At 44.4% G+C, this 20,537-nt stretch overlaps 1 protein-coding gene across 5 annotated transcripts in view; it reads left to right on the top strand.

Moving 5' to 3' along the window:
• Positions 1-271: 271 nt before the first annotated feature.
• Positions 272-20,537, top strand: part of LOC129705914 (AP-2 complex subunit alpha-2-like) — a 73,771-nt gene continuing 53,505 nt past the window's right edge. For 4 of the 5 annotated variants that reach the window (XM_055649836.1, XM_055649835.1, XM_055649840.1 and 1 more), the window contains exons 1-2: positions 272-425; positions 1,624-1,692. In XM_055649836.1, coding sequence (XP_055505811.1) covers positions 356-425; positions 1,624-1,692 — 139 coding nt within the window. In that variant the 5' untranslated portion in view covers positions 272-355. Of the gene's footprint in view, positions 426-1,623; positions 1,693-19,591; positions 19,674-20,537 lie in introns of those variants that run through there. The other variant, XM_055649838.1, reaches the window with a different exon arrangement.

Raw genomic sequence — 20,537 nt, 5'->3', positions numbered from 1 at the left:
GTGCGGGGCTGGCGGGCAGTGGGTGGGGGCTGGGAGCAGTGGGCGGGGCTGTGGGGGCGGGGGGGGGGGGGCAGTGGGCGGGGCTGGGGGCAGTGGGCGGGGCTGCGGGGGCATTGTGGGGGGACTGGGGGCAGTGGGCGGGGCTGGGGGCAGTGGGCGGGACTGTGGGGCAGTGGGCGGGGCTGCGGGCAGTGTGTGGGCGGGGGGCTGCGGGCGGGATTGTGGGCGGGGCTGGGGCAGTGGGCGGGGCTGTGGGGCAGTGGGCGGGGCCGTGGACGGCGGGGCTGTGGAGAGAGGGTCGTGTGGTGGACGCCAGTGGACAGTTGACATCCGTGGCGGCGTGAGGGGGAGGTCGATGATGCCCGCGGTGATCAGGGGGGATGGGATGCGAGGCTTGGCCATCTTCATATCGGATATCAGGAACTGTGAGTTCACATGACAGCTGGTGGCCAGGGGGGCGGGCGCCGCAAACGGTCATCAGCAACTCGCGCCCGGACCCGCGGCCCCACACTCACTCACTCACTCACACTCACTCTTCTTCACACTCACACCTACACTCACTCCCATTCCGTCACTCACACCTTCACACTCCCTCACACCCAAACTCCCTCACACACTTCCTCACACTCGCACTTCCTCACACACCCACACACTCACTCACACTCACTCACACTCCCTCACACCCTCTCTCCCCTCCCTTACACTGCCTCACACTCCCCTCCCTCACACTCCCTCACACCCTCACTCCCCTCCACTTCACACTCAGTCTCCCTCACACTCACCTCCCTCACACACCCTCACTCTCACTCACTTCACACTCCCTCACTCTTCCTCACACTCACCTCCCTCACACACCCTCACTCTCACTCACCTCACACCCATTCACCTCACACTCCCTCTCCAACATCTCCCCTCTATCCCCCTTTCACACCCCAGCCCCCTCAAACCCCAGCCCCACCCTCCAACATATCTCTCCAACACCTTCCCTCCAGCCCCTTCTCCTCCATACCCCCCCCCTCACACAAGCTGCATCCCTACTCCCCTCCCCTCCCCTCCATCTCCTTACACTCCAGCCCCATCCTCAAACTCCCCCACCCCTCCATCCTCTAACACTGCAGACTCTCTGCCTCAAGTCCCCCCACACTCCAGCTCCTCCTCCCCCCTTGCTGTCCCATCATTCTCCCCCTCCCTTCGGCCCCAAACGTTCATACTAACCCGCAACCATACCTGAATATTGCAACCCTTTGGCATAACAGTTGTTTCCTTTATTCCTCACTAAGTCTTCCATCCATCCTTGTACCCAACCGGCCTCCCATCTCATCAAATACTCCCTATAACGTCCCAGCTTCTATTCCCCATATATCTGAGTCTCCAATCTGCCACATAACGCCCATGTTCCCCATTTTAAGGATAACGTCTGCACCTCCACCCCCTTCCCTACCCACCTCCATTGCCTGCCTCTCCACAGCTCGGTGTCTGGTCCCTTTTCCATCCACACCCCAGCACGTACCAAAACTGAGCATGCGCCACCAACCTGCTCCATTGACCCCTTTTCCTTCACCAGTTTCGTTGTGCAAATTCTGATCAGACAGCATCTGCTTCTCGTTATATTCCATCTTGTAGGTAAAAGTAAAGAAGCAGAAATAAAGAGAATCAACAAGGAACTGGCAAACATCCGCTCCAAATTTAATGGTAAGGATTTCCGATTATAGTCTTTAAGAAGGAGCTGCAGATGCTGGAAAATCGAAGGTAGACAAAAGTGCTGGAGAAACTCAGCGGGTGAGGCAGCAGCTATGGAGTGAAGGAAATAGGCAACGTTTCGGGCTGAAACCCTTCTTCAGTCTAATGTGGGGTGGGAAGGGGGGGGGTAGGGAGAAGAAAGGATAAAGGAAGAGGAGGAGCCAGAGGACTGAGGGAGAGCTGAGAAGGGGAGGAGACAGTAAGGGCTACCGGAAATTGGAGAAGTCAATGTTTATGCCGCTATGGTGCAAACTGCCCAAGTGGAATATGAGTTGGTGCTCACTCTGGCCATGGAGGAGGCCCAGGACAGAAAGGTTGGATTTGGAATGGGAGGGGGAGTTGAATGCTGAGGCACCGGGAGATCAGGTGGGTTAATGCGGCATAGATAAATTAACCAACCTGATCTCCCGGTGGCTCAGCACTTCAACTCCCCCTCCCATTCCGTATGTGACCTTTCTGTCCTGGGCCTTCTCCATGGCCAGAGTGAGCACCACCGGAAATTGGAGGAGCAGCACCTAATATTCCGCTTGGGCAGTTTGTACCCTAGTGGCATAAACATCGATTTCTTCAATTTCCGGTAGCCCTTGCCGTCTCCTCCCCTTCTCAGCTCTCCCTCAGCCCTCCGGCTTCTCCTTCACCTTTCTTCTCCCCACCCCTCCCTCACCCTACATCAGCCTGAAGAAGGGTTTCGGCCCGAAACGTTGCCTATTTACTTCGCTCCATAGATGCTGCCTCACCCGCTGAGTGAGTTTCTCCAGCACTTTTGTCTACTTCCGACAATAGTCTGACAGCATTGACGATGAGGGGAGTGCATGCTGGCAGGGGCATAGTCACTAAAGTGCAAGTGTAGTGCAAAAGTACAGAAGTATATGTACTAATGGGCCTGTGACTTTAAGGGTCTGTAGATATTACCCTACAAAAGTTATGTATTTTGCGCTCCAGTTTGTGCATAAGTGAGTGAAGTGAACATCTCGGAAGTAGAAAGTGCAAACCTGAGGCATTAGCAGGATGTAAACTCTTAAAACCCTCTTATCATTCTCAAAAGCTAGTTGGCGAAGGAACCTGGGCTGCGTGGTTGTGCTATTCCACATATCGCTCCAATCCCATGATTTAGGATGCGTCTCTTTATCTTTGACACTCAATTACCTTTTTTATTATAATTGGGGGAAAATGGCTGCTCATTTCTCATTCTCAAGCACATCACAAGGGGATTATGTGACAGATTGGAGACGCAGGTTATGGAAGAGATAGTGGAAATAGGAACCCTACTTGCCTGTGTCTTGAGAAATTGTATAGTAAGACATTCTTTCCAAACTCAAATCTACGCAGTTAAATCTGACCAGGATTAGGATCCTATCATACTGAAATATGCTTTGGGTATACTTCTGCGTATCCCACACACAAATCCTCCCCGTTCGTATCTAGAACAAGTGCAAGCATTGGGATATCTTGTGAATGCAGATTTGGCTTGGCTGCACCATTTCTGATCAGTCCAGCCTTATGTCGTATCCTCAAAGTCTCCAGATAGGCTTTCGTTCTGTCTCTAACCCATTCATAGAGTGTCCTTTAATACTTATTTACCAACCCATTTGGATGAGTTTTCATAAGGTTTAAAACTCACCTGCTGTCCTGTTGCATAATTCACTGTGTTGGACTTCCTTGATGCATTTATAATAAGGCTGTTTAAGTTAGTTGTTTTTTTATTTTAGCAGATTTGTAGGTTCTAATTTATTACTGTTTCAACAAAGACCCATCTCCAAACAATCCAAATCTATTCTTGGTTAGTGGTTATCTTCACTGAATTTATGGCTTTATGTTTAGGCAGAAAGAAGGCTCTGCAATGTGCCATCAAATACTCTTGGGCAGATGCAATACTGTTGGATATAAAATAAAGTTCCCTATGTGCTTTTGAGTTTTAATTAAAACATTAAGTGGGAAGTAAAGTATGGAAGGAGATTGGAGCTGTCTTCTGCAAATGGTTTATCTATGTCAGTTGTTAATCTTAATGGTAATTTTTATCAAACAGTTATTTGAGAACAAAAGACCTCTGATCAGCCTCTTAATCAATGGTGAATACATTCACAAAGCTAAATGACACTCTTCTGCTCCTATGTTTAACCTTGGGCACAAAGTTTTGCAGCAGTACATGTGTACGTTTGCAGATGTAGAGGCACTTGGTTGATTTTTCAGTTGCTGAAGTGCTTCTGCAGTATTTAGACCATTTAGCAAGAGTTATCAATTCATTCATGTGATTTAGAACAGTGAGGTATCCACAGAGTCCATGCCATTCTATGATCACCCGTACACTAGTTCTATCATACACTTTAGGGACAATTTAAAGGACAAAGGATATTTATTATCACATTCACCAATTGGTGTAGTAAAATTTGAGTTGCCATTGCAGCACACCAATAAAATAAACACAACATTATAGAATTTAGCATTAAACATAAAAAAACATCCCCCCCACAGCGGGATCAACGTTTCCCACTGTGAGGGAAGACAGCAAAGTTCAGACCACTTCCTCCATGTTCACCCGTGGTCGGGGCCTATTTAAAGCCTCCGCAGTTGCGGCTCTGGCGGCCCGATGTTTCAGGCCCTCTCGCCGGAATGATGGAACTCCGGCGTCGGAAGAACACTCTCAGTGGCTTGTAGTTACGAAACGCCGTTTGCTACCCGAAGTCCACAGGCCGCGCTGGTCAGAGCTCATACACTGGCGATCTCGGCGAAAGATCCCGATGTTGGAGTCGGCGCCGCCCGCAGCTGGACGCTCCGCAAACCACAGCTCCACGATGTTGAAGTCGTCAACTCCGGAGCTCCACACGGCGACCCGGATAAGGCATCGCCCGCTCCGCGATGGTACCTCAGCACTGCGCCACCACTGAAGCTGCAGCTCGAAGCTCTGGCCGGTCTCTGGCAGGAAAGGCCACACCAATCCAGGTGGTAGGCCGCGAGGGTTGGGCGAAGATGCGGCTCGGAGGAAGGACGCATCCTTGCCCAGGTAGCGACTGGAGAAAATAGTTTCCCCCTTCATTAAGATGCAAGTAAGCAGCATGATGAAACACCCTTTGTCTACACACATGCAGCTCCAAGAGCATCTAGTAGTGGGAATGCAGAATTGATGTTATCGGCAGATCAACCATAATAAATTCCCTTTTGAACACTGTAATTGAACTGTCCTCAAAAACTATTTAATCCTTTGGATGTCAGTGCAGAATAGCCTCAGCGATCGCATGCATTAATTGAGGTTGATTGTTGCTATTTTGGCACATTCTTACAGGGCTCTCGCTTAACTTTTTTCCCCTGTTGCCAGCCGGGCAACCTTGGCAGCTTTTTAGGTTGCCAAATGACAGTTTAGGTGGTCATTTAAGATGGCTTGCACGACGCTTGCGATAATGTGCTCGGATGAAATGCGTAGTTACCAGTCGGAATTATACTCAATGAAGCATTCACATATTTCTGCTTCAAATAAAGTCACTAACTAAACATATTCACCAATCAAGACATGATAAATCCCACAATGACTTGCAGCAAAATTATAAGACAGTATCTCCACTCTTTTTACACATTGCAATTAATGCAATTTCTATTAGTTCTTTCCACTTCCAAACAAAAATGTGGTTGGATTATACAGCGTATGATCAACCTGTGTCAATAAATCCTGGACCATGATAACATATATGCGTACGTATAGTTGTGAATGTTGCTCATTAAATAACTACAGTACTGATACTCCATATTAAGAGCATTGATTTGCCGTTAAAATGTATTCTGTAATAACGTGTCAACGGGAGCAGTGCCAATCGAACACTGCGGTTTTTATGTTTCACATGTTCACAATTTAATTAATCCATCTTTATGGATTAAAACAAATAATGGGAATTAAAACACATTTGATTGCATTCCGTTATCAAACATAGTCAATGCACGCCGAGGCCTCCCCCTCCCTCCCTCCTCCCGACCTCGGCGTGCGGGAGGGTTTGTATTGAAAGGGCCGTTAGCGGATTTGCAAGCGTCGGCCGCTATCAGGGCGGGCGTGGGCGGTTGGAGAGGAGATGGGGCCCGTCATTCGCTCCGACCCTTCCTCACCCCGCACCTAGTATCTTTCCCACGCAACACAGTCGTCACCGCCGACACAAAACGTTGCGTTCCGTTTCTCCAGAGATGCTGCCTGACCCGTGGAGATAATCCATTTTTTTTTGTCTGTCTTCGGTACAAACCAGTACCTGGTTGCCAAGCCGGGCAAAATGACTCGGTGTTTAGGTTGCCCGGCGGCGCTTTGCGTGGTCAGTGGCACCCAGGCAACCGTTAATTTCGAGCCCTGTCTTAGTCGCATGTGTGACCAAAACATGAAAAATTGTGGAATGCATCTCTTCTAATTCTGGAAGCATCACAGGTACATGTTTTGTACTGTATATATGATTCATTTGTTTTTTAATTTATCATGTGAAATATTTATGTTATGCTGACAATGTCTGTTTAGGGTCAGAGGTCAAATATTGACTGGTCATGCGTGTGATCGCACACGGAAGCATTTTTTTCATAAATCAGTTTTATCTTACAAACTCTGAATTTTAAGAAGCTAGAATGTTCATATATTTAGCAGACATGCATTATAGTTCTGTAGGTAGGAAAACAGAAATGAGTAAGATTAATCTCTTACAAGAATTATTTAATGTATTACTTTATGTGATGACATCTGGTCATGTGTGTGACATTTTGGTTCACTTTCCAAAGAATGGCCTGTTTGGAGATCAGCATTCAAGCACTGGGCTTCAGTACAAGATTTAATCTAGTTGGATAGAAAGTGTTGTTCTTACATCTGACTGTTCATCTCTTTATGTGTGGATTTGATATTCATGAAGGTAATTGAATACAAGAGCATGGAGCTGATGGTGTTGTCACCATCTGGAAGTCTGGTTCATGGAAAGAGATACTTGTCATGCGGGTATTTACTATGTCAGATTATTTATATAATCACTGGTGATATATTTGTCCCAGTTCATGTGCATGCAACCCTGCATTTCAAATTGTCATCACAGAAAGCACCAAAATATTTGAAGGATAGCAACAGGAGGAAGGCAAATTGATGCTTTGCTGCTGAGGTGGTACAAGTGGGAGGGCTTCAGCTACCTGCATCATTGAGATCTCTATTGGGACAGCCAGGACCTCTGAAAGAGGGAAGAGTTCCATCTGAACACAGGGGGACCTATATACTTGCAGTGAGATTTGCTCATAGACTCATGTATTTTCATAGTCACAAAGCTCAGAGCCCATATACTTAGTTGTTAAATATTCAATGACACTATTTGAACATGATTGTTAGAACTATCATTTGGGTCCTAAATTGCTTCTCTCTGACCAATCCGATAATCTTTCAAAATATATCTAAATTACTAGAGCCTTGAAATTGATTTTAAAAATTTGATCGCAATATTTGTTTGTTCAATCAAGCCAGTCTGCTGAATTTTAGGGACTGAATTTTAAAGATTTCCACATTTGCAAATCTGTTGATGATCCTATGAAATTTGAACCTGTTAAATCATCTCTTGGATGTGTTAAGGCAAAGGTTTCTTCATTAAATAATTGGAATGTCAATAACTCAATGTAATAGATATCAACCCCATCAACACAGCTTTTAAATTACAATGACTGAGAACATTTTCAGAGAGGTCATCATTGGTTCATGAGGATGGATGTTAATGTGGTCAAGGGATGAGTGCTCCACTGTGTACATGACAACAAAACCACATTCTCTCCGATCAGACCAACGAATCCTTCATGTATTATTGTCCAGTGCTGCAATAAGACCCAATGTTGGAATGTTACTACATTCAGTCGAGAAGTCACAGGATATACCACTTGCTCAGATTTGCTTGTTACTGCCGTTGGAAGGAAGTTGCTGATTTGGAGCCAACCCAGACCGACAGCTAAGTGAGGTTATATCTAAACAGATGGCATAGTTATGTGTCATTTTTTATAGGATACTGGCCATGTTTAATTTTCCTCTGTTCAAATAATAGGCGGAAACAATGTACATTAAATTAAAACAATATATTACTATGACCAATTTTGTACAATTAACCTATGTTTTATTCATTGAAAAATAAAGATTGAATTAATGCATTTAATTCTGAATCATTACCTCATAATTGTTGAGCTCAAGTTCATTGAAACAAAAAGGTCACAGGAAATATTGTTATGATATCCTGGAATAGACACTTTTCTCTTAAACTATCTTGATCCAAAGTTAACTAATTGATCATTTATATCAATATTTTCGATATGATCTTATTGTTCACAAAACTGCTGCCATGTCTCTCTGTAATGATCTTGAAAACAGACTTTTTCTAATTGTTCAATGGTCTAGAAAAAACATTAAGGAAGTCAAATAATATCATGGGCCAGTATTTGAAGACAGTGGTTAAACATGCGGTGTTTTCTTCTCACCATGAAACAAGATCTGCCCCAAGACCCGGCATCTCTCATGATAATTTCGATTTTCCATAGCCTCCTTTTCTCAGGTGTCAGTTCTTTGGGCTTTATGTTAACCAGTGGCTGTAAAACCATTTGGCTGGCAGAGCAAACAATCACAAAAAGAATTCACACAAGAAACCAGAAAACATTTTTTATTTCATTTTTAAAGTATCAGTTGTAGACTGGAATATACCCAGTGAGAAGCTGATTTCATTTTTTTTTCTTAATATATTTTGATCCCCTGAATTTGGAATTATTATACAAATTTGTATTTTTTTCAGAAAAAATGATTTCAAATTAGGAAGTTATGGTTTGGTGCACCATTCCAACTAACCTGGACTATGTAACTGTTCATGATTTTGTCTAAGACTACTTCTTTAATATTTGAAATTGTTGTATTTTCAAGTGATTTTTCTCTCATTCGATGGATGATATATTTACAACCTTATAAAGACACTGATTTATTTCCTTGCAGTTTTTTTGTGGATCTGTTTGTACCTGCTATCTTTAGTATTGTTCTCCATTATAAGTTGGTATTTACCATGGCGGCACAATGGTGCAGCGGTAGAGTTACTGCCTTACAGTGCCAGAAGACCCGGGTTCGATCTTGACTACATGTGTTGACCGTATGGAGTTTGTACATTCTCCCTGTGACCACGTGGGGTTTCTCCGAGTGCTTCTGTTTCGTCCCACACTCCAAAGGCAGACAGGTTTGTAGATTAATTGGCTCTGGTAAGTTGTAAAATTGTCCCTAGTATGTAGCGTAGTATCAGTGTATGGAGTGATTGCTAGTCAATGTGGACTTGGTGGGCCGAAGGGCCTGTTTCCATGCTGTATGTCTAAAGTCAATACGTTCATAAGATATAGGAGGAGAATTAGGCCACTTGACCCATCAAATCCACTCCATGGTTCTATTTTCCCTCTCAACTCCATTCTCCTGCTTTCTCCCTGTACCTTTTAACACCCTTATTAATTAAGAACCTATCAAAGTCCACTTTAAAAATATCCAATGACTTGGCCTCCACTGTCGTCTGTGGCAATAAATTCCACAGGTTCACCACCCTCCTCATCTCCTTTCTAAAAGTAAGTCCTCTTATTTTGAGGCTGTGGCCACTGGTCCTAGACTCATCCACTCCACGTACTCTATCTAGGCCTTTCATTATTCAGCATGTTTCAATGAAATCCCCACCTTCATCCTTCTAAACTCCAGCGTGTACAGGCACAGAGCCATCAAATACTCATACATAAACTCAGTCATCCCCGGGATCATTCTCATAAACCTCCAAAGCCAGTACATCCTTCCTCAGATATGGGGGTGAAAACACATCATTCCAAATTTGGCCTTATAAAGCCTCAGCATTACATCATTGGTTTTATATTCTTGAGCTCTCAAAAGGGTTCCTTTTGCCTGACTTATGGTATCTTTAGTTATTTAAGGGCTTTTGGCTTTGGGATATCTTTTCCATCCCCGTCATTGGTCTGTGTCTGCTCAATATCCAGATCAGCCCCTATTGAAGGCCTCCCGCTTTTGTTTCTGATTCATCCCTTATTTTTAATGCAATTTGGATTACTCACCAAAGTTAGCTCTCCTCAATCTAAACTGAGTTTTCACTTTGCATGTAATTCCTGCTTAACCTTAGCCATAACCATTCAAAATCTAACGATGAATACTGCAGGAATGAGACCTAATTGAAAGATGGTTCACCTTCCCCACTTTGTTCCAAAAAACTAGATCCAGCGTGTTCTTTCCCTGTTGGGAAGAATGCAGATTGGTCGAGGTGTCCTGTTGTGCATACACACAAACGTGCAACTGAACTCTAGAGTTAGCTTTGTCATGCAATGCTAATCTGATTTTCAGTCTACTACCAGCCCTTTCACCTCTTCGCTTATCAAGAATCTATCTGCCACTGCCTTAAAATGGCTTCCCGTTTGAGTCAAGAGTCAAGTCAGGAGAGTTTATTGTCATGTGTTCCAGATGGGACAATGTAATTCTTGCTTGCTGCAGCAAAACAGAGTATTGTGAGCATAAATACACAGAACAGTCCAATATATACATAAATAAACAAATAAAGTGCAATAGGCTGTTACAGTTCAGAGTCTGTTTGTTGGCTAGTTTAATAGCCTGATGGCTGTGTGGAAGAAGCTGTTCCTGAACCTGGATGTAAGACTTCAGGCTCCTGTACCTTCTACCCGATGAGTGAGTGGCCATGATGGTGTGGGTCCTTGATCCTTGTTCGCAGCCTTTTTGAGGCAGCGACTGCGATAGATCCTTTCGATGGTGGGGAGGTCAGAGCCAATGATGAACTGGGCAGTGGTCACAACTTTCTGCATTCTTTTCTGCTCCTGAACGCTCAGGTTGCCAAACCAAGCCACGATGCAACCAGTCAGCATGCTCTCTACTGTGCACCTGTAGAAGTTCAAGAGAGTCCTCTTTGAGGTACCGACTCTTCGTAATCTTCTCGGGGAGTAGAGGCGCTGATGTGCTTTCTTTATAATTGCATCAGTGTGCTGGGACCAGGAAAGATCTTCCGAAATGTGCACGCCCAGGAATTTGAAGTTCTTGACCCTTTCCACCATCGTCCCGTTGATATAAACGGGATTGTGGGTCCCTATCCAACCCCTTCCAAAGTCCACAATCAGTTCTTTGGTTTTGCTGGTGTTGAGAGCCAGGTTATTGTGCTGGGAAATGAGTTTCAAAGACTTATAACTTGCAGAAAATGTTTTGCCTCCACTGCCTTAAATTTGTGACCCTTTTATTTAAAACAGAAACTGCTAGTCCTTGACTTTTACATAGCAACCCTGTCAAGACCCTTGGAGTCTTATTTGCCTCTTACTATTCGAAATTGCCACAAGTATGACCAAAGCCAGATGAACCTTCCCTCATAAGACAACTTGTCCATTCCAGAAAGTAGTCATAAATGGGCAACTACTGAACTGCTTGCATTGCATTAACACCCTTAAAAAAAGTAACAATATTATCTCACCGTCTCAAATAACAAGCCTTAACCTCCATCTTTGCATTTGCTCCACTCACAATATATGATAATGTATGGTTACCCTTCCTAATTACTTCCTTAAAGTGCAAAGTAGGCTTTTCCAAATCTTGTGCTATGGCAATCAGACCCCTCTACATCTCAGTTCTACAATCTTTGAGCAGGCTGTGATTTATTCCTTGGAACATAGTAGGCTGAGGGACCTTATGGAGGTGTATGAATCATTATGCGAATATATAGGGTGAATGTACAGTCCTTTTCCCAGCATAGGGGAATCAAGAACTAGAGGGAATAGGTTTACGGGTGAGAGGGAAAACATTTAACAAAAACTTGAGAGGTAACTTTTTCAAACACAGTGGTGGGTCTGTGGAACGAGCTGCCTGAGGAAGCAGCTGAGGTAAGTCCAACAACAATATTTAAAAGGTACTTGGACAGGTAGATGGATTGGAAAGGTGTGATCCTTTTGTGCTGCAAGAGATAGACATAGAAATATCCAAAATAGGTGCAGGAGTAGACCATTCAGCCCTTTGAGTCAGCACCGCCATTCAATGTGATCATGGCTGATCATCTAAAATCAGTACCACGTTCCTGTTTTTTCCCCCATATCCCTTGATTCCTTTAGCCCTAAGAGCTAAATCTAACTCACTCTTGAAAACATCCAGTGAATTGGCCTCCACTGCCTTCTGAGGTAGAGAATTCCACACTCACAACACCTGGGTGAAAAAGGTTTTCCTCATCTCAATCCTAAATGGCCTACCCCTTATTCTTAAACTGTGACCCCTGGTTCTGGACTCCCCTAACATGGGGAACGTTTTTCCTGCATCTAGCCTGTCAAATCCTACAAGTGCTCTTTGTGAACATAGATACCCAGCCCTCCATTGAGCCCCTCGGTAGCTCTGGAACACAATGTAGAGATAGATCATCCCTGCCTCTGCCTGTGCACTCGATTACAACTGGAATGAATGGTGCAGCTAACAGGCACAGTCAGGCTCCCGTTCTGAAGCCCTCTCTCCTTACCATTTCCCCCTAGTAACCCTTAACATGTAAAGCGCAGCGAGTCTGTTTTAAAACTCCCCTCTCTGGTCTTGGCCGCCTGCTCAAAGCCGGTCCAGTTTAGTTTGGTTTAGAAATACAGCGTGGATCAGCGATCACCCCGTACACTAGCACTATCCCACCACACGCCAGGGACAATTTACAATTTTTACCAAAGCCAATTAACTTATAATCCTTACGTCCACAAGAGTGTGGGAGGAAACTGGAGCATCCGGGGGAAACCCACACGGTCACAGGGGGAACGTACAAACTCCGCACATACAGCACCTGTAGTCAGGATGGAACCCAGTCACTGGTGCTGTGAGGCAGCAACTCTACTGCTGTGCCACCAGTCTCAACAGAAAGTGTAGCCTGGGCCTTCCAGAAAGTACTGGTGGAAGTACAGATGTACTAGTGGAAATTTGGAAGTGACTTCTTCAAACTAATCCTATTGCTCTGCACTCAACCACTTAGACAATAAAAACACAAAGGTCACACTATTGTTCATCGACTACAGCTTGGTGTTCAACATCATCAGTCCCTAAACCTATCATCAAACTCGGGGATAGACACAAAATGCTGGATTAACTCAGCAGGACAGGCAGCATCTCTGGAGAGAAGGAATGGGTGACGTTTCGGGTTGAGACCCTTCTTCAGTCTGACTGAAGAAGGGTCTCAACTGAAGAACTGAAAAAGGGTCTTGACTCGAAACGGTACTCATTCCTTCTCTTCAGAGATGCTGCCTGTCCCGCTGAGTTACTCCAGCATCTTGTGTCTCCCTTTGATTTAAACCAGCATCTGCAGTTCTTTGGGAAGAGGTCCTCAACACCCAGTGATGACCCCTTCTCCCATCTCCATTGGTCCCCCTCCTCTTGGACTCTCCAGAATGGCCTTCTACCCTCTCTAGACCTCTATTTCTAACTACTGGTGTGACATCAACAGTCTCAACATTTCCACTCTGCTTACTTACTCCAACTTCACCCCCTGTGAACATACAGCCCTCCGCTCACTCTGCAGCAATACCGACATTATAATCAAACCCACTGACAAGGGAGGTGCAGTAGTAGTCTGGCGCGCTGACCTCTTCCGAGCTGAGGCCCGGTGACAACTCTCAGACACCTCCTCTTACTTATCCTTGGACCCTAATCCCACAGATGAGCGCCAGGCCTTAATCTCAAACACCATTACTGATTTCATCACTTCTGGCTGTCTGCCTTCCACAGCCTCCAACCTTATTGTTTCGCAGCCCCGCACATCCCGGTTTTACCTTCTCCCCAAAATCCACAAACACAATACCCTGGCAGACCCATTGTTTCTGCCTGCTCCTGCCCCACGGAAATGATTTCCATGTACCTCGACTCCATCCTATGCCCCCTGGTCCAATTTCTCCCGACCTAAGTCCAAGATACCTCACATGCCCTTTGTCTCTTTAATGACCTGCTTTCCGAGCCCCCACTCCCTCATCTTTACTATGGACATTCAGTCACTCTACACCTCCACCCCCAACCAGGAAGGCCTTAAAGCCCTCAGTTTCTTCCTCGACCGCAGAAGCATCCAATTTCCCTCTACTAACACTCTACTCCGCCTAGCGGAGCTGGTCCTCCCCCTCAACAACTTCTCATTTGACTCTTCCCACTCTCTCCAAGGTGTAGCTATGGGCACGCATATGGGCCCCAGCTATGTTTGCCTCTTTGTAGGGTACGTTGAACAATCTGTTCCAGGTGTACACTGGCCCTATCCCCAAACTCTATTTCCATTACATTGATGATTGCATCGGTGCCACCTCCTACACCCGTGCAATACTCATGGACTTCATCAACTTCACCATCAATTTTCATCCTGCACACAAATTTACTTGGACCATCTCTGATGCCTCCCTCCCATTTCTTGATCTCCCAGTCTCAATCATAATAAATAAACTATTGACTGACATCTATTACAAATCCACTGACTCCCACAACTATCTCGACAACCCTGCTTCCCACCTTGCTTCCTCCAAGGACTCTATTCCTTACTCCCAATTCCTCCGTCTACGCCGCATCTGCGCTCAAGATGAGGTGTTCCAAACGAATTGTACTTGTTTTGAGGCCTGTAAGGAACGTCTCAAAATTCAAGCGTTTTTATTTGCAAGGATATTAATGGGCCTATTTCTAAATAATGCATACTTAATTTAGCATGGATATAATAGCGCAAATGAATTGGTATTTTATTAAAATTATTTGATTATTTTTATGTAGATTATTGATCCATGATGGAAGGAAACACTTTTTTTTAATGTATGCATTAATCAAATTGTATCAGCATGCCATTGAATCATGTCAAAGAGTACATTTTTAAGAAGTGTAAACGAGCTCACTCCTGTATTGTGGTTCAATATAGATTTGACATTCAGCAATAGGCAAATTAGTTTGTACAGAAATACAAGGGAAAATACACTTAAAACTACTAATGTTTTGGGTCCAATTTATGCCCGAATTGCAGATTGCACATATGCCAGAAACAAAGTTGAATCATGTAAATAGAATATATATTGCAGGAACAGTCTATTTGAACTAACCTTTGTTAGTTCTTTGTGGCAATCTGAACAGCAATCTTCACACCATTTCCAAGTTTTTTTTTTGCATTCATTCTGATTATTGTTCCCTGTATCTCTAAACTCTAATCTTATCATGTAGTCTATTATGTGGTACAAAAAAGATCAAAGCTGCATGCAATTTATTATGAAGGAAGACCTTGAGGTAATTAAATACATTGCAAGCAGCTTTGATCTCTTTTGTTAAAAGAAACAAAGAATTTCAAACAAAGAATTTCTGTATGGTATCACTAGTCATTACTATAATTTTGAATTATGATGCTATTCATCTTCTGCTTTCACAAGGATTTGAATATTTTTCCAACGTAGTTTGGCACCCTGACTATGTTTAACTACCTTCTTAAATATTGACATGCGTTTGCTGTCCAGCAGTAGTCTGGAATTATACCCCTTTTTTACTCAACACCCTCATATGTCATTGGATCTAGATTTATTGCTAAATATTAATTACATGTTCTGTTGTTGCTGTTCTTGATCTGTAAAGTGGATCTGGTTAGTTTATCCCTGAAAGCAGTGGACATCTGTATGGGCAGTAGATCACTTCTTCACTGCATTGAGAAATCTTTAATATCAGAAACTGGCAACCACAGATTGAACTCTTGATCACAAAACAGGATTCCACTTTAAAGTAAACTCTACCGCTATCCCTTTCAGTTTAACTGTTTCCGCCATAGCAGTTCTCAAGATGAGACTTTCCATTCCAGGACATCTCAAACGTAGATTCCCTTCTGACATAGTTGATAGAGCCTAAGCAGCATTTCCTCCATTTCTCAGATGTCGGCTCTCAACACCCCCTTCTTTAGTTTGAATAGAGACAAGGTTCCTCTAATCCTCTAATCCTTTCACCCCATTGGTGTCTATACAGTAAATCATCCTTTCCCATATCCACCAACAGCAACAGGATCCTATCATCATTCCACCCCTTTGTGTTTCTCGCAGGGTCTATCCTATGACCCTGGTCCACTCATTCCTCCCCATCCCCTAGTACATTTGCCTGCAACTGTAGGATGTGCAGCACCTTTCTTGATACCACCCTTCTCTATTCTCCGGGGACTACAACAGCCTTTCCAATAGGGCAGACATGTCTGTGCACCTCCCCAAACCTAGTCTTTTGCACATGTGCTCTTGATGTAGCCTTCTCTAAATCAACAACACCAAGTGTAGGAAGGAACTGCAAATGCTGGTTTATACCCAGGATAAGCACAAAGTGCTGGAGTAACTCAGCGGGTCAGGCAGAATCTCTGGAGAAAAAGGATGGGTGATGTTTTGGGTCGGAAACCCATGTTCAGACTGAAAGTAGAGAGGGCGGGGAGGAGGGGGGAAACTAGAGGTAGGAAAAGGCCACAACAAATCAGGGCCAGCTACAAATGACCTATAATGGTCCATAATTAGCTGAGGAAGAGGTGATAATGAAGGAATACAGGAATGCGACCAGTGGAACTAGCGGAGTGAGCGTAAGTGTTCAGCCAAAAGATTGCTGAGTCTGTGCTTGGCCTCGTTGATATTTAGGAGCCCACACCGCGAATAACGGATACGGTAGATGAAGTTGAATGAGATGCAAGTGCCCCACCTTAAAGAACTGTCGGGGTCCCCTAGCATCTGGGACTTGTGTCCCAGCTTGCAAAGTTGATGGGGAGGAGGTATAGAGTTGCTGCCTTACAGCGCTTGTAGCGCCAGAGACCCAGGTTCGATCCCAACACTGGTGCATTCAGCACGGAGGTACGTTTTCCCGAGATCTTCAGCTTGATCCAAACTACTGGTGTTGCATAGCCTGCAGTTGCAGGGGAAAGTTCCAAGGGAGGGGGAGACTGGTACATCCGCAACTCTTTGGTTCACTCATCCCTTCCCAACCAAACCACCTCATCCCCTGAAACTATACTAAATTCTGCAAGACAATAAGAAGAGAAAACAAACTCAAGGTCGAATCGAGACCCGAAATATGACCTATTCATATTCTCCAGAGATGTTGCCTGACCTGGTGAGTCACTCTAGCACTTTGTAACCTTTTGTGTAGTGTACTGCATCTGCAGTCATTGTTTCTATAATACAAAGAAAACACTTTGCAAAAACAAGACGTTGGTGCAAAACACAATTAGAAAGAAAAATCTATGGTAATCCAAGAGGTGGTCCGCAGCATTCTGTTACCAATGTAGGATAAGGTTAGTTCAAAACTTGAAGGTTGTAGGAAAGTAGCTGTTTCTGAACCTGGTGGTGTGTGACCTCCTGCCCAACCATTCCATATCACACCTTTTTCCTTCCTCATACATGCTCACAGTTTTGAAATTCAGACCAACAGGTGTTGTCCTTTTCTCAGTCTTCATTTGGTCCATCAATTTCAAGGTTATTCAAATTCAACCTTGTAGCTCATGTGATTATCATCTCCAGTTTACTTCAATTGTTTTCATGGTCATTCGTTTGACTGTATGAAAAGAAAGAAAATGCATTGGCATAATTTTCAAAAAGTGCTGTTTACCATTGAACAAAGGAAACGTGTTGTACATTCACTGTTCCTGGTACTTCTTGAATGCGGATCCCACAAGAAGACTTAACTAAGAAAGATGAAGGCAGAACTGGGGCGTATAACCTTACATGCTTATTAATTTGGAGTCGTGTTTTAATCGCATTATATGTTGCACAATAACGGGAGAGTTTATGAGGGAATCAGTGCTTGTGGCCTCGACCTGAAATGTGGTTGAGACCTGAAGGTACGGAGTGACCAGGTGTATGAGATATTAAGTGGCCATAAAGCCCCTATCCCACTTAGGCAATTTTTTCGTCGACTAGACTGTCGCCACATGGTTGCGGGGCGACGCCTGTATGGTCGTGAGTAGTCTCCTCAAGTCACCTAAAGAGTCGTAACGTTTTTCTGGTCGCCGCTGGATTTTGAAATGTTCAAACATTTTCGGCGACTGTGAGCTTGACGTAACTTGTCTTCTGTCATAGGTGCTGTCATAGGTTCTCGCCAGGATGACGCAGGTTGTCGCCAGGTGACGTTGGTTGTTGCCGGGTGCTGACTTCGATGAATTCCATTGGTGACTACCCACATCAACCTACGTCAACCGGAGACAGGTACCGGCGATTGAATTGTCTTCATTTGTCTTCAGTTGGCGCTGATAGGGTTGTTGCTTGTCGTAGCTTGTCGTGGGTGGAAGTAGGTTGACATTGGTTGTCGCCTGTGTGGTCATAGATGTGGCCGTAGGTGGGCATCCTAATGGTTGTCGGTAGCTTGCCGTTGACTAAGTGGTAGGTTGTCGTAGACATTGTCATATGGGGGGGGCGGGGGTTCCAGTCGCCGCTTTTTTGGCGACCTGCTACAACTGTGACAGTTGCCGGCAGTCGCCGAAAAAATCACCTAAGTGGGACAGGCCCTTAAAGAGGGCTAAGCAATCTGGATAACTATTACATGGAGAATTCAGAAGAACGAAGAATGTGAAATGGTTTGCGGATTTGGAATGCTGATGCCTTTAAGACAGTGTTGCTAATAAAATCCCTGTCCCACGGTACGAGTTCATTCCAAGAGCTCTCCCGCGTTTGCCCTGATTCGAACTCGGAGATTTACGGTAATGGCCAATCGTCAGTACGCGGGGGTCTCGTGGACATTTTTCAACATGTTGAAAAATCTTCACGAGTCTTCCCGTGCTTACCTACTGTTTAGCGAGTCTTCCCGAGTACCTGCCGTTAGTATTACGAGCCGCTAAGAGACGTTCCCGAGCTCCGACGTACCCTACGTTCATTCTCCGTGCTTACCACGAGTTTGATTTTTTTTTTTTAACTCGGGGGAGCTCTTGGAATGAACTCGTACCGTGGGACAAGGCATTGTCACTTTATTATAGAATTTGGATTGCTTAATTGCTTAAGATATCTGTTATAGAATGAAGGTTATTGTGCCATTGAGCTGCAGACTATTAGCTATGAAGGTTTTTTTCATCATCTCCTGTACGAATTGTGGCACATCTGGTACAAAGGCATCTCCCTGCAATGCACTGCTGTGATTTTTTGTTTTGAAATTATTTTTAAGATTTGAGCAACACATTTCAGCAGGGACTGCATTTATTGCTCATCCCTAATTGCTCTTGTGAAAGTGCTGCTGAACAACCATCTTGAACTGTTATACCCTTCTAATGAAGATACACCCCCAATGTTGTTGAATGAGGGATTAGGACCCAGCAGAAATGAAGGAACAGAAATATGTTGCTGTGTGTGTGAAATGGAGGGGAACATCGTGGTATTCCCTTGCATGTGAAGCCCTCCTACTTGATGGTAGAGTTCAAGGGTTTTAGAGATGCTGTTGAAGTAGCTGAGGTGAGAATTTGCATTTCACACTATGGAGGCATGGTGTGTAAGTGACAGTTTAGGGTGCTTGGTGGGATTCTGGTCAAAATCGTTGTGTATGATTGGAGCGGCAGACAAGTCATTTGGGTATGTGGGAGCGTTCCATCATACTTGTGTATGGCAGGTGTAGGAAAGGGTTTGGACTGTCAAGAGGCGAGTTACTTGCTATCCTAACGCCACAGTATTATAGCTGGTCCAGTTAAGTTTCTGAACAATGCTGACCCACAGGATGGAAATGATAGTGAATGTCAAAGGTAGCTGATTAGACCTCTATTGTTGGAGTGGGTGTTGCCTGGCACTTTAATTATGTGAATATTACTTGCCAATGTTTTAGCCCCTGCCCTAACATTGTTTAGGTTTTGGTGCATCCAAATGTGAGTTGTGTCATTTGATGAGGTGAAACTTCGTCATTTTTGACCATCAAATAGAAAGAAGACCATTGATGAAGCAATGTGAACTATCTGGAGCATTCTCAATGCCATCTACTGCAAACTAAGCAATAAAGGGTAAATTATCTTCATATTGTTTCCATTTGAGGTTATAGTACTTGCAGTGTCAACTAGTTTACTTGCTTGTGGTTTTTATTTGTGCCTTATTAATCATCATGCATAGATCACTCCACAAATAGCCAAAAAAACCTGCAGATGCTGGAATCTTATGCAATAAACAAAGCGCAGCATACCAAACAAATCCAGCCTACCACGCAACCATGATCTACTGAAGTTTTCCTACTGCCACAACGTCCATCTCACTGGCCCTACACTCATCCCTGGAACGCCTGAATACGAGAGACACCTAAGTCAAACTCCTATTCATAGACTAGAGCTCTGTTTTCAATAGGATTGGAGCAGCTCAATCCAAGACTGCAAGAAACTGCAGAAAGCTGTGGATGTAGCCCAGGCCACCAGCATAATCAAGAATGAGTCTCACCCCGGTACTCCTTCTTCTCCCCTCTCCCATCAGGCAAAATGTACAGGTGTGAAAATGCATACCTCTATTTCGGGAACAGATTCTTCCCAGCTATTATAGGGCAACTAAACCATCCTGTCACCACCTAGCGATTGATCCAGACCTACCATCTACCCCGTTGGAGACCCTTTGACTATTTTTTATCAGATTTTTACTGGACTTTATCTTGCACTAAAGAATATTTCCTTTATCCTGTACCTGTACACTTTGCAGGCTTGATGTAATCATGTACAGTCATTTTGCTGAATGGATAGCATGAAACAAAAAAGCTTTTCACTGTACCTCGGTACACGTGACAATAATAAACTAAACTAAGTGCTGGAGTGACTCAGCGGGTTAGGCAGCACCTGTGGAGGGAAATGGACAAACGATGTTTCGAGATGGGACATTTCTTCAGGTCT

This window comes from Leucoraja erinacea, chromosome 18 (genome assembly GCF_028641065.1).
Source record: "Leucoraja erinacea ecotype New England chromosome 18, Leri_hhj_1, whole genome shotgun sequence".
NCBI classification, from domain to species: domain Eukaryota; kingdom Metazoa; phylum Chordata; class Chondrichthyes; order Rajiformes; family Rajidae; genus Leucoraja; species Leucoraja erinaceus.
The sequence above is the reverse complement of the archived record's forward strand: the minus strand, read 5'-3'. Positions and strand labels throughout refer to the sequence as shown.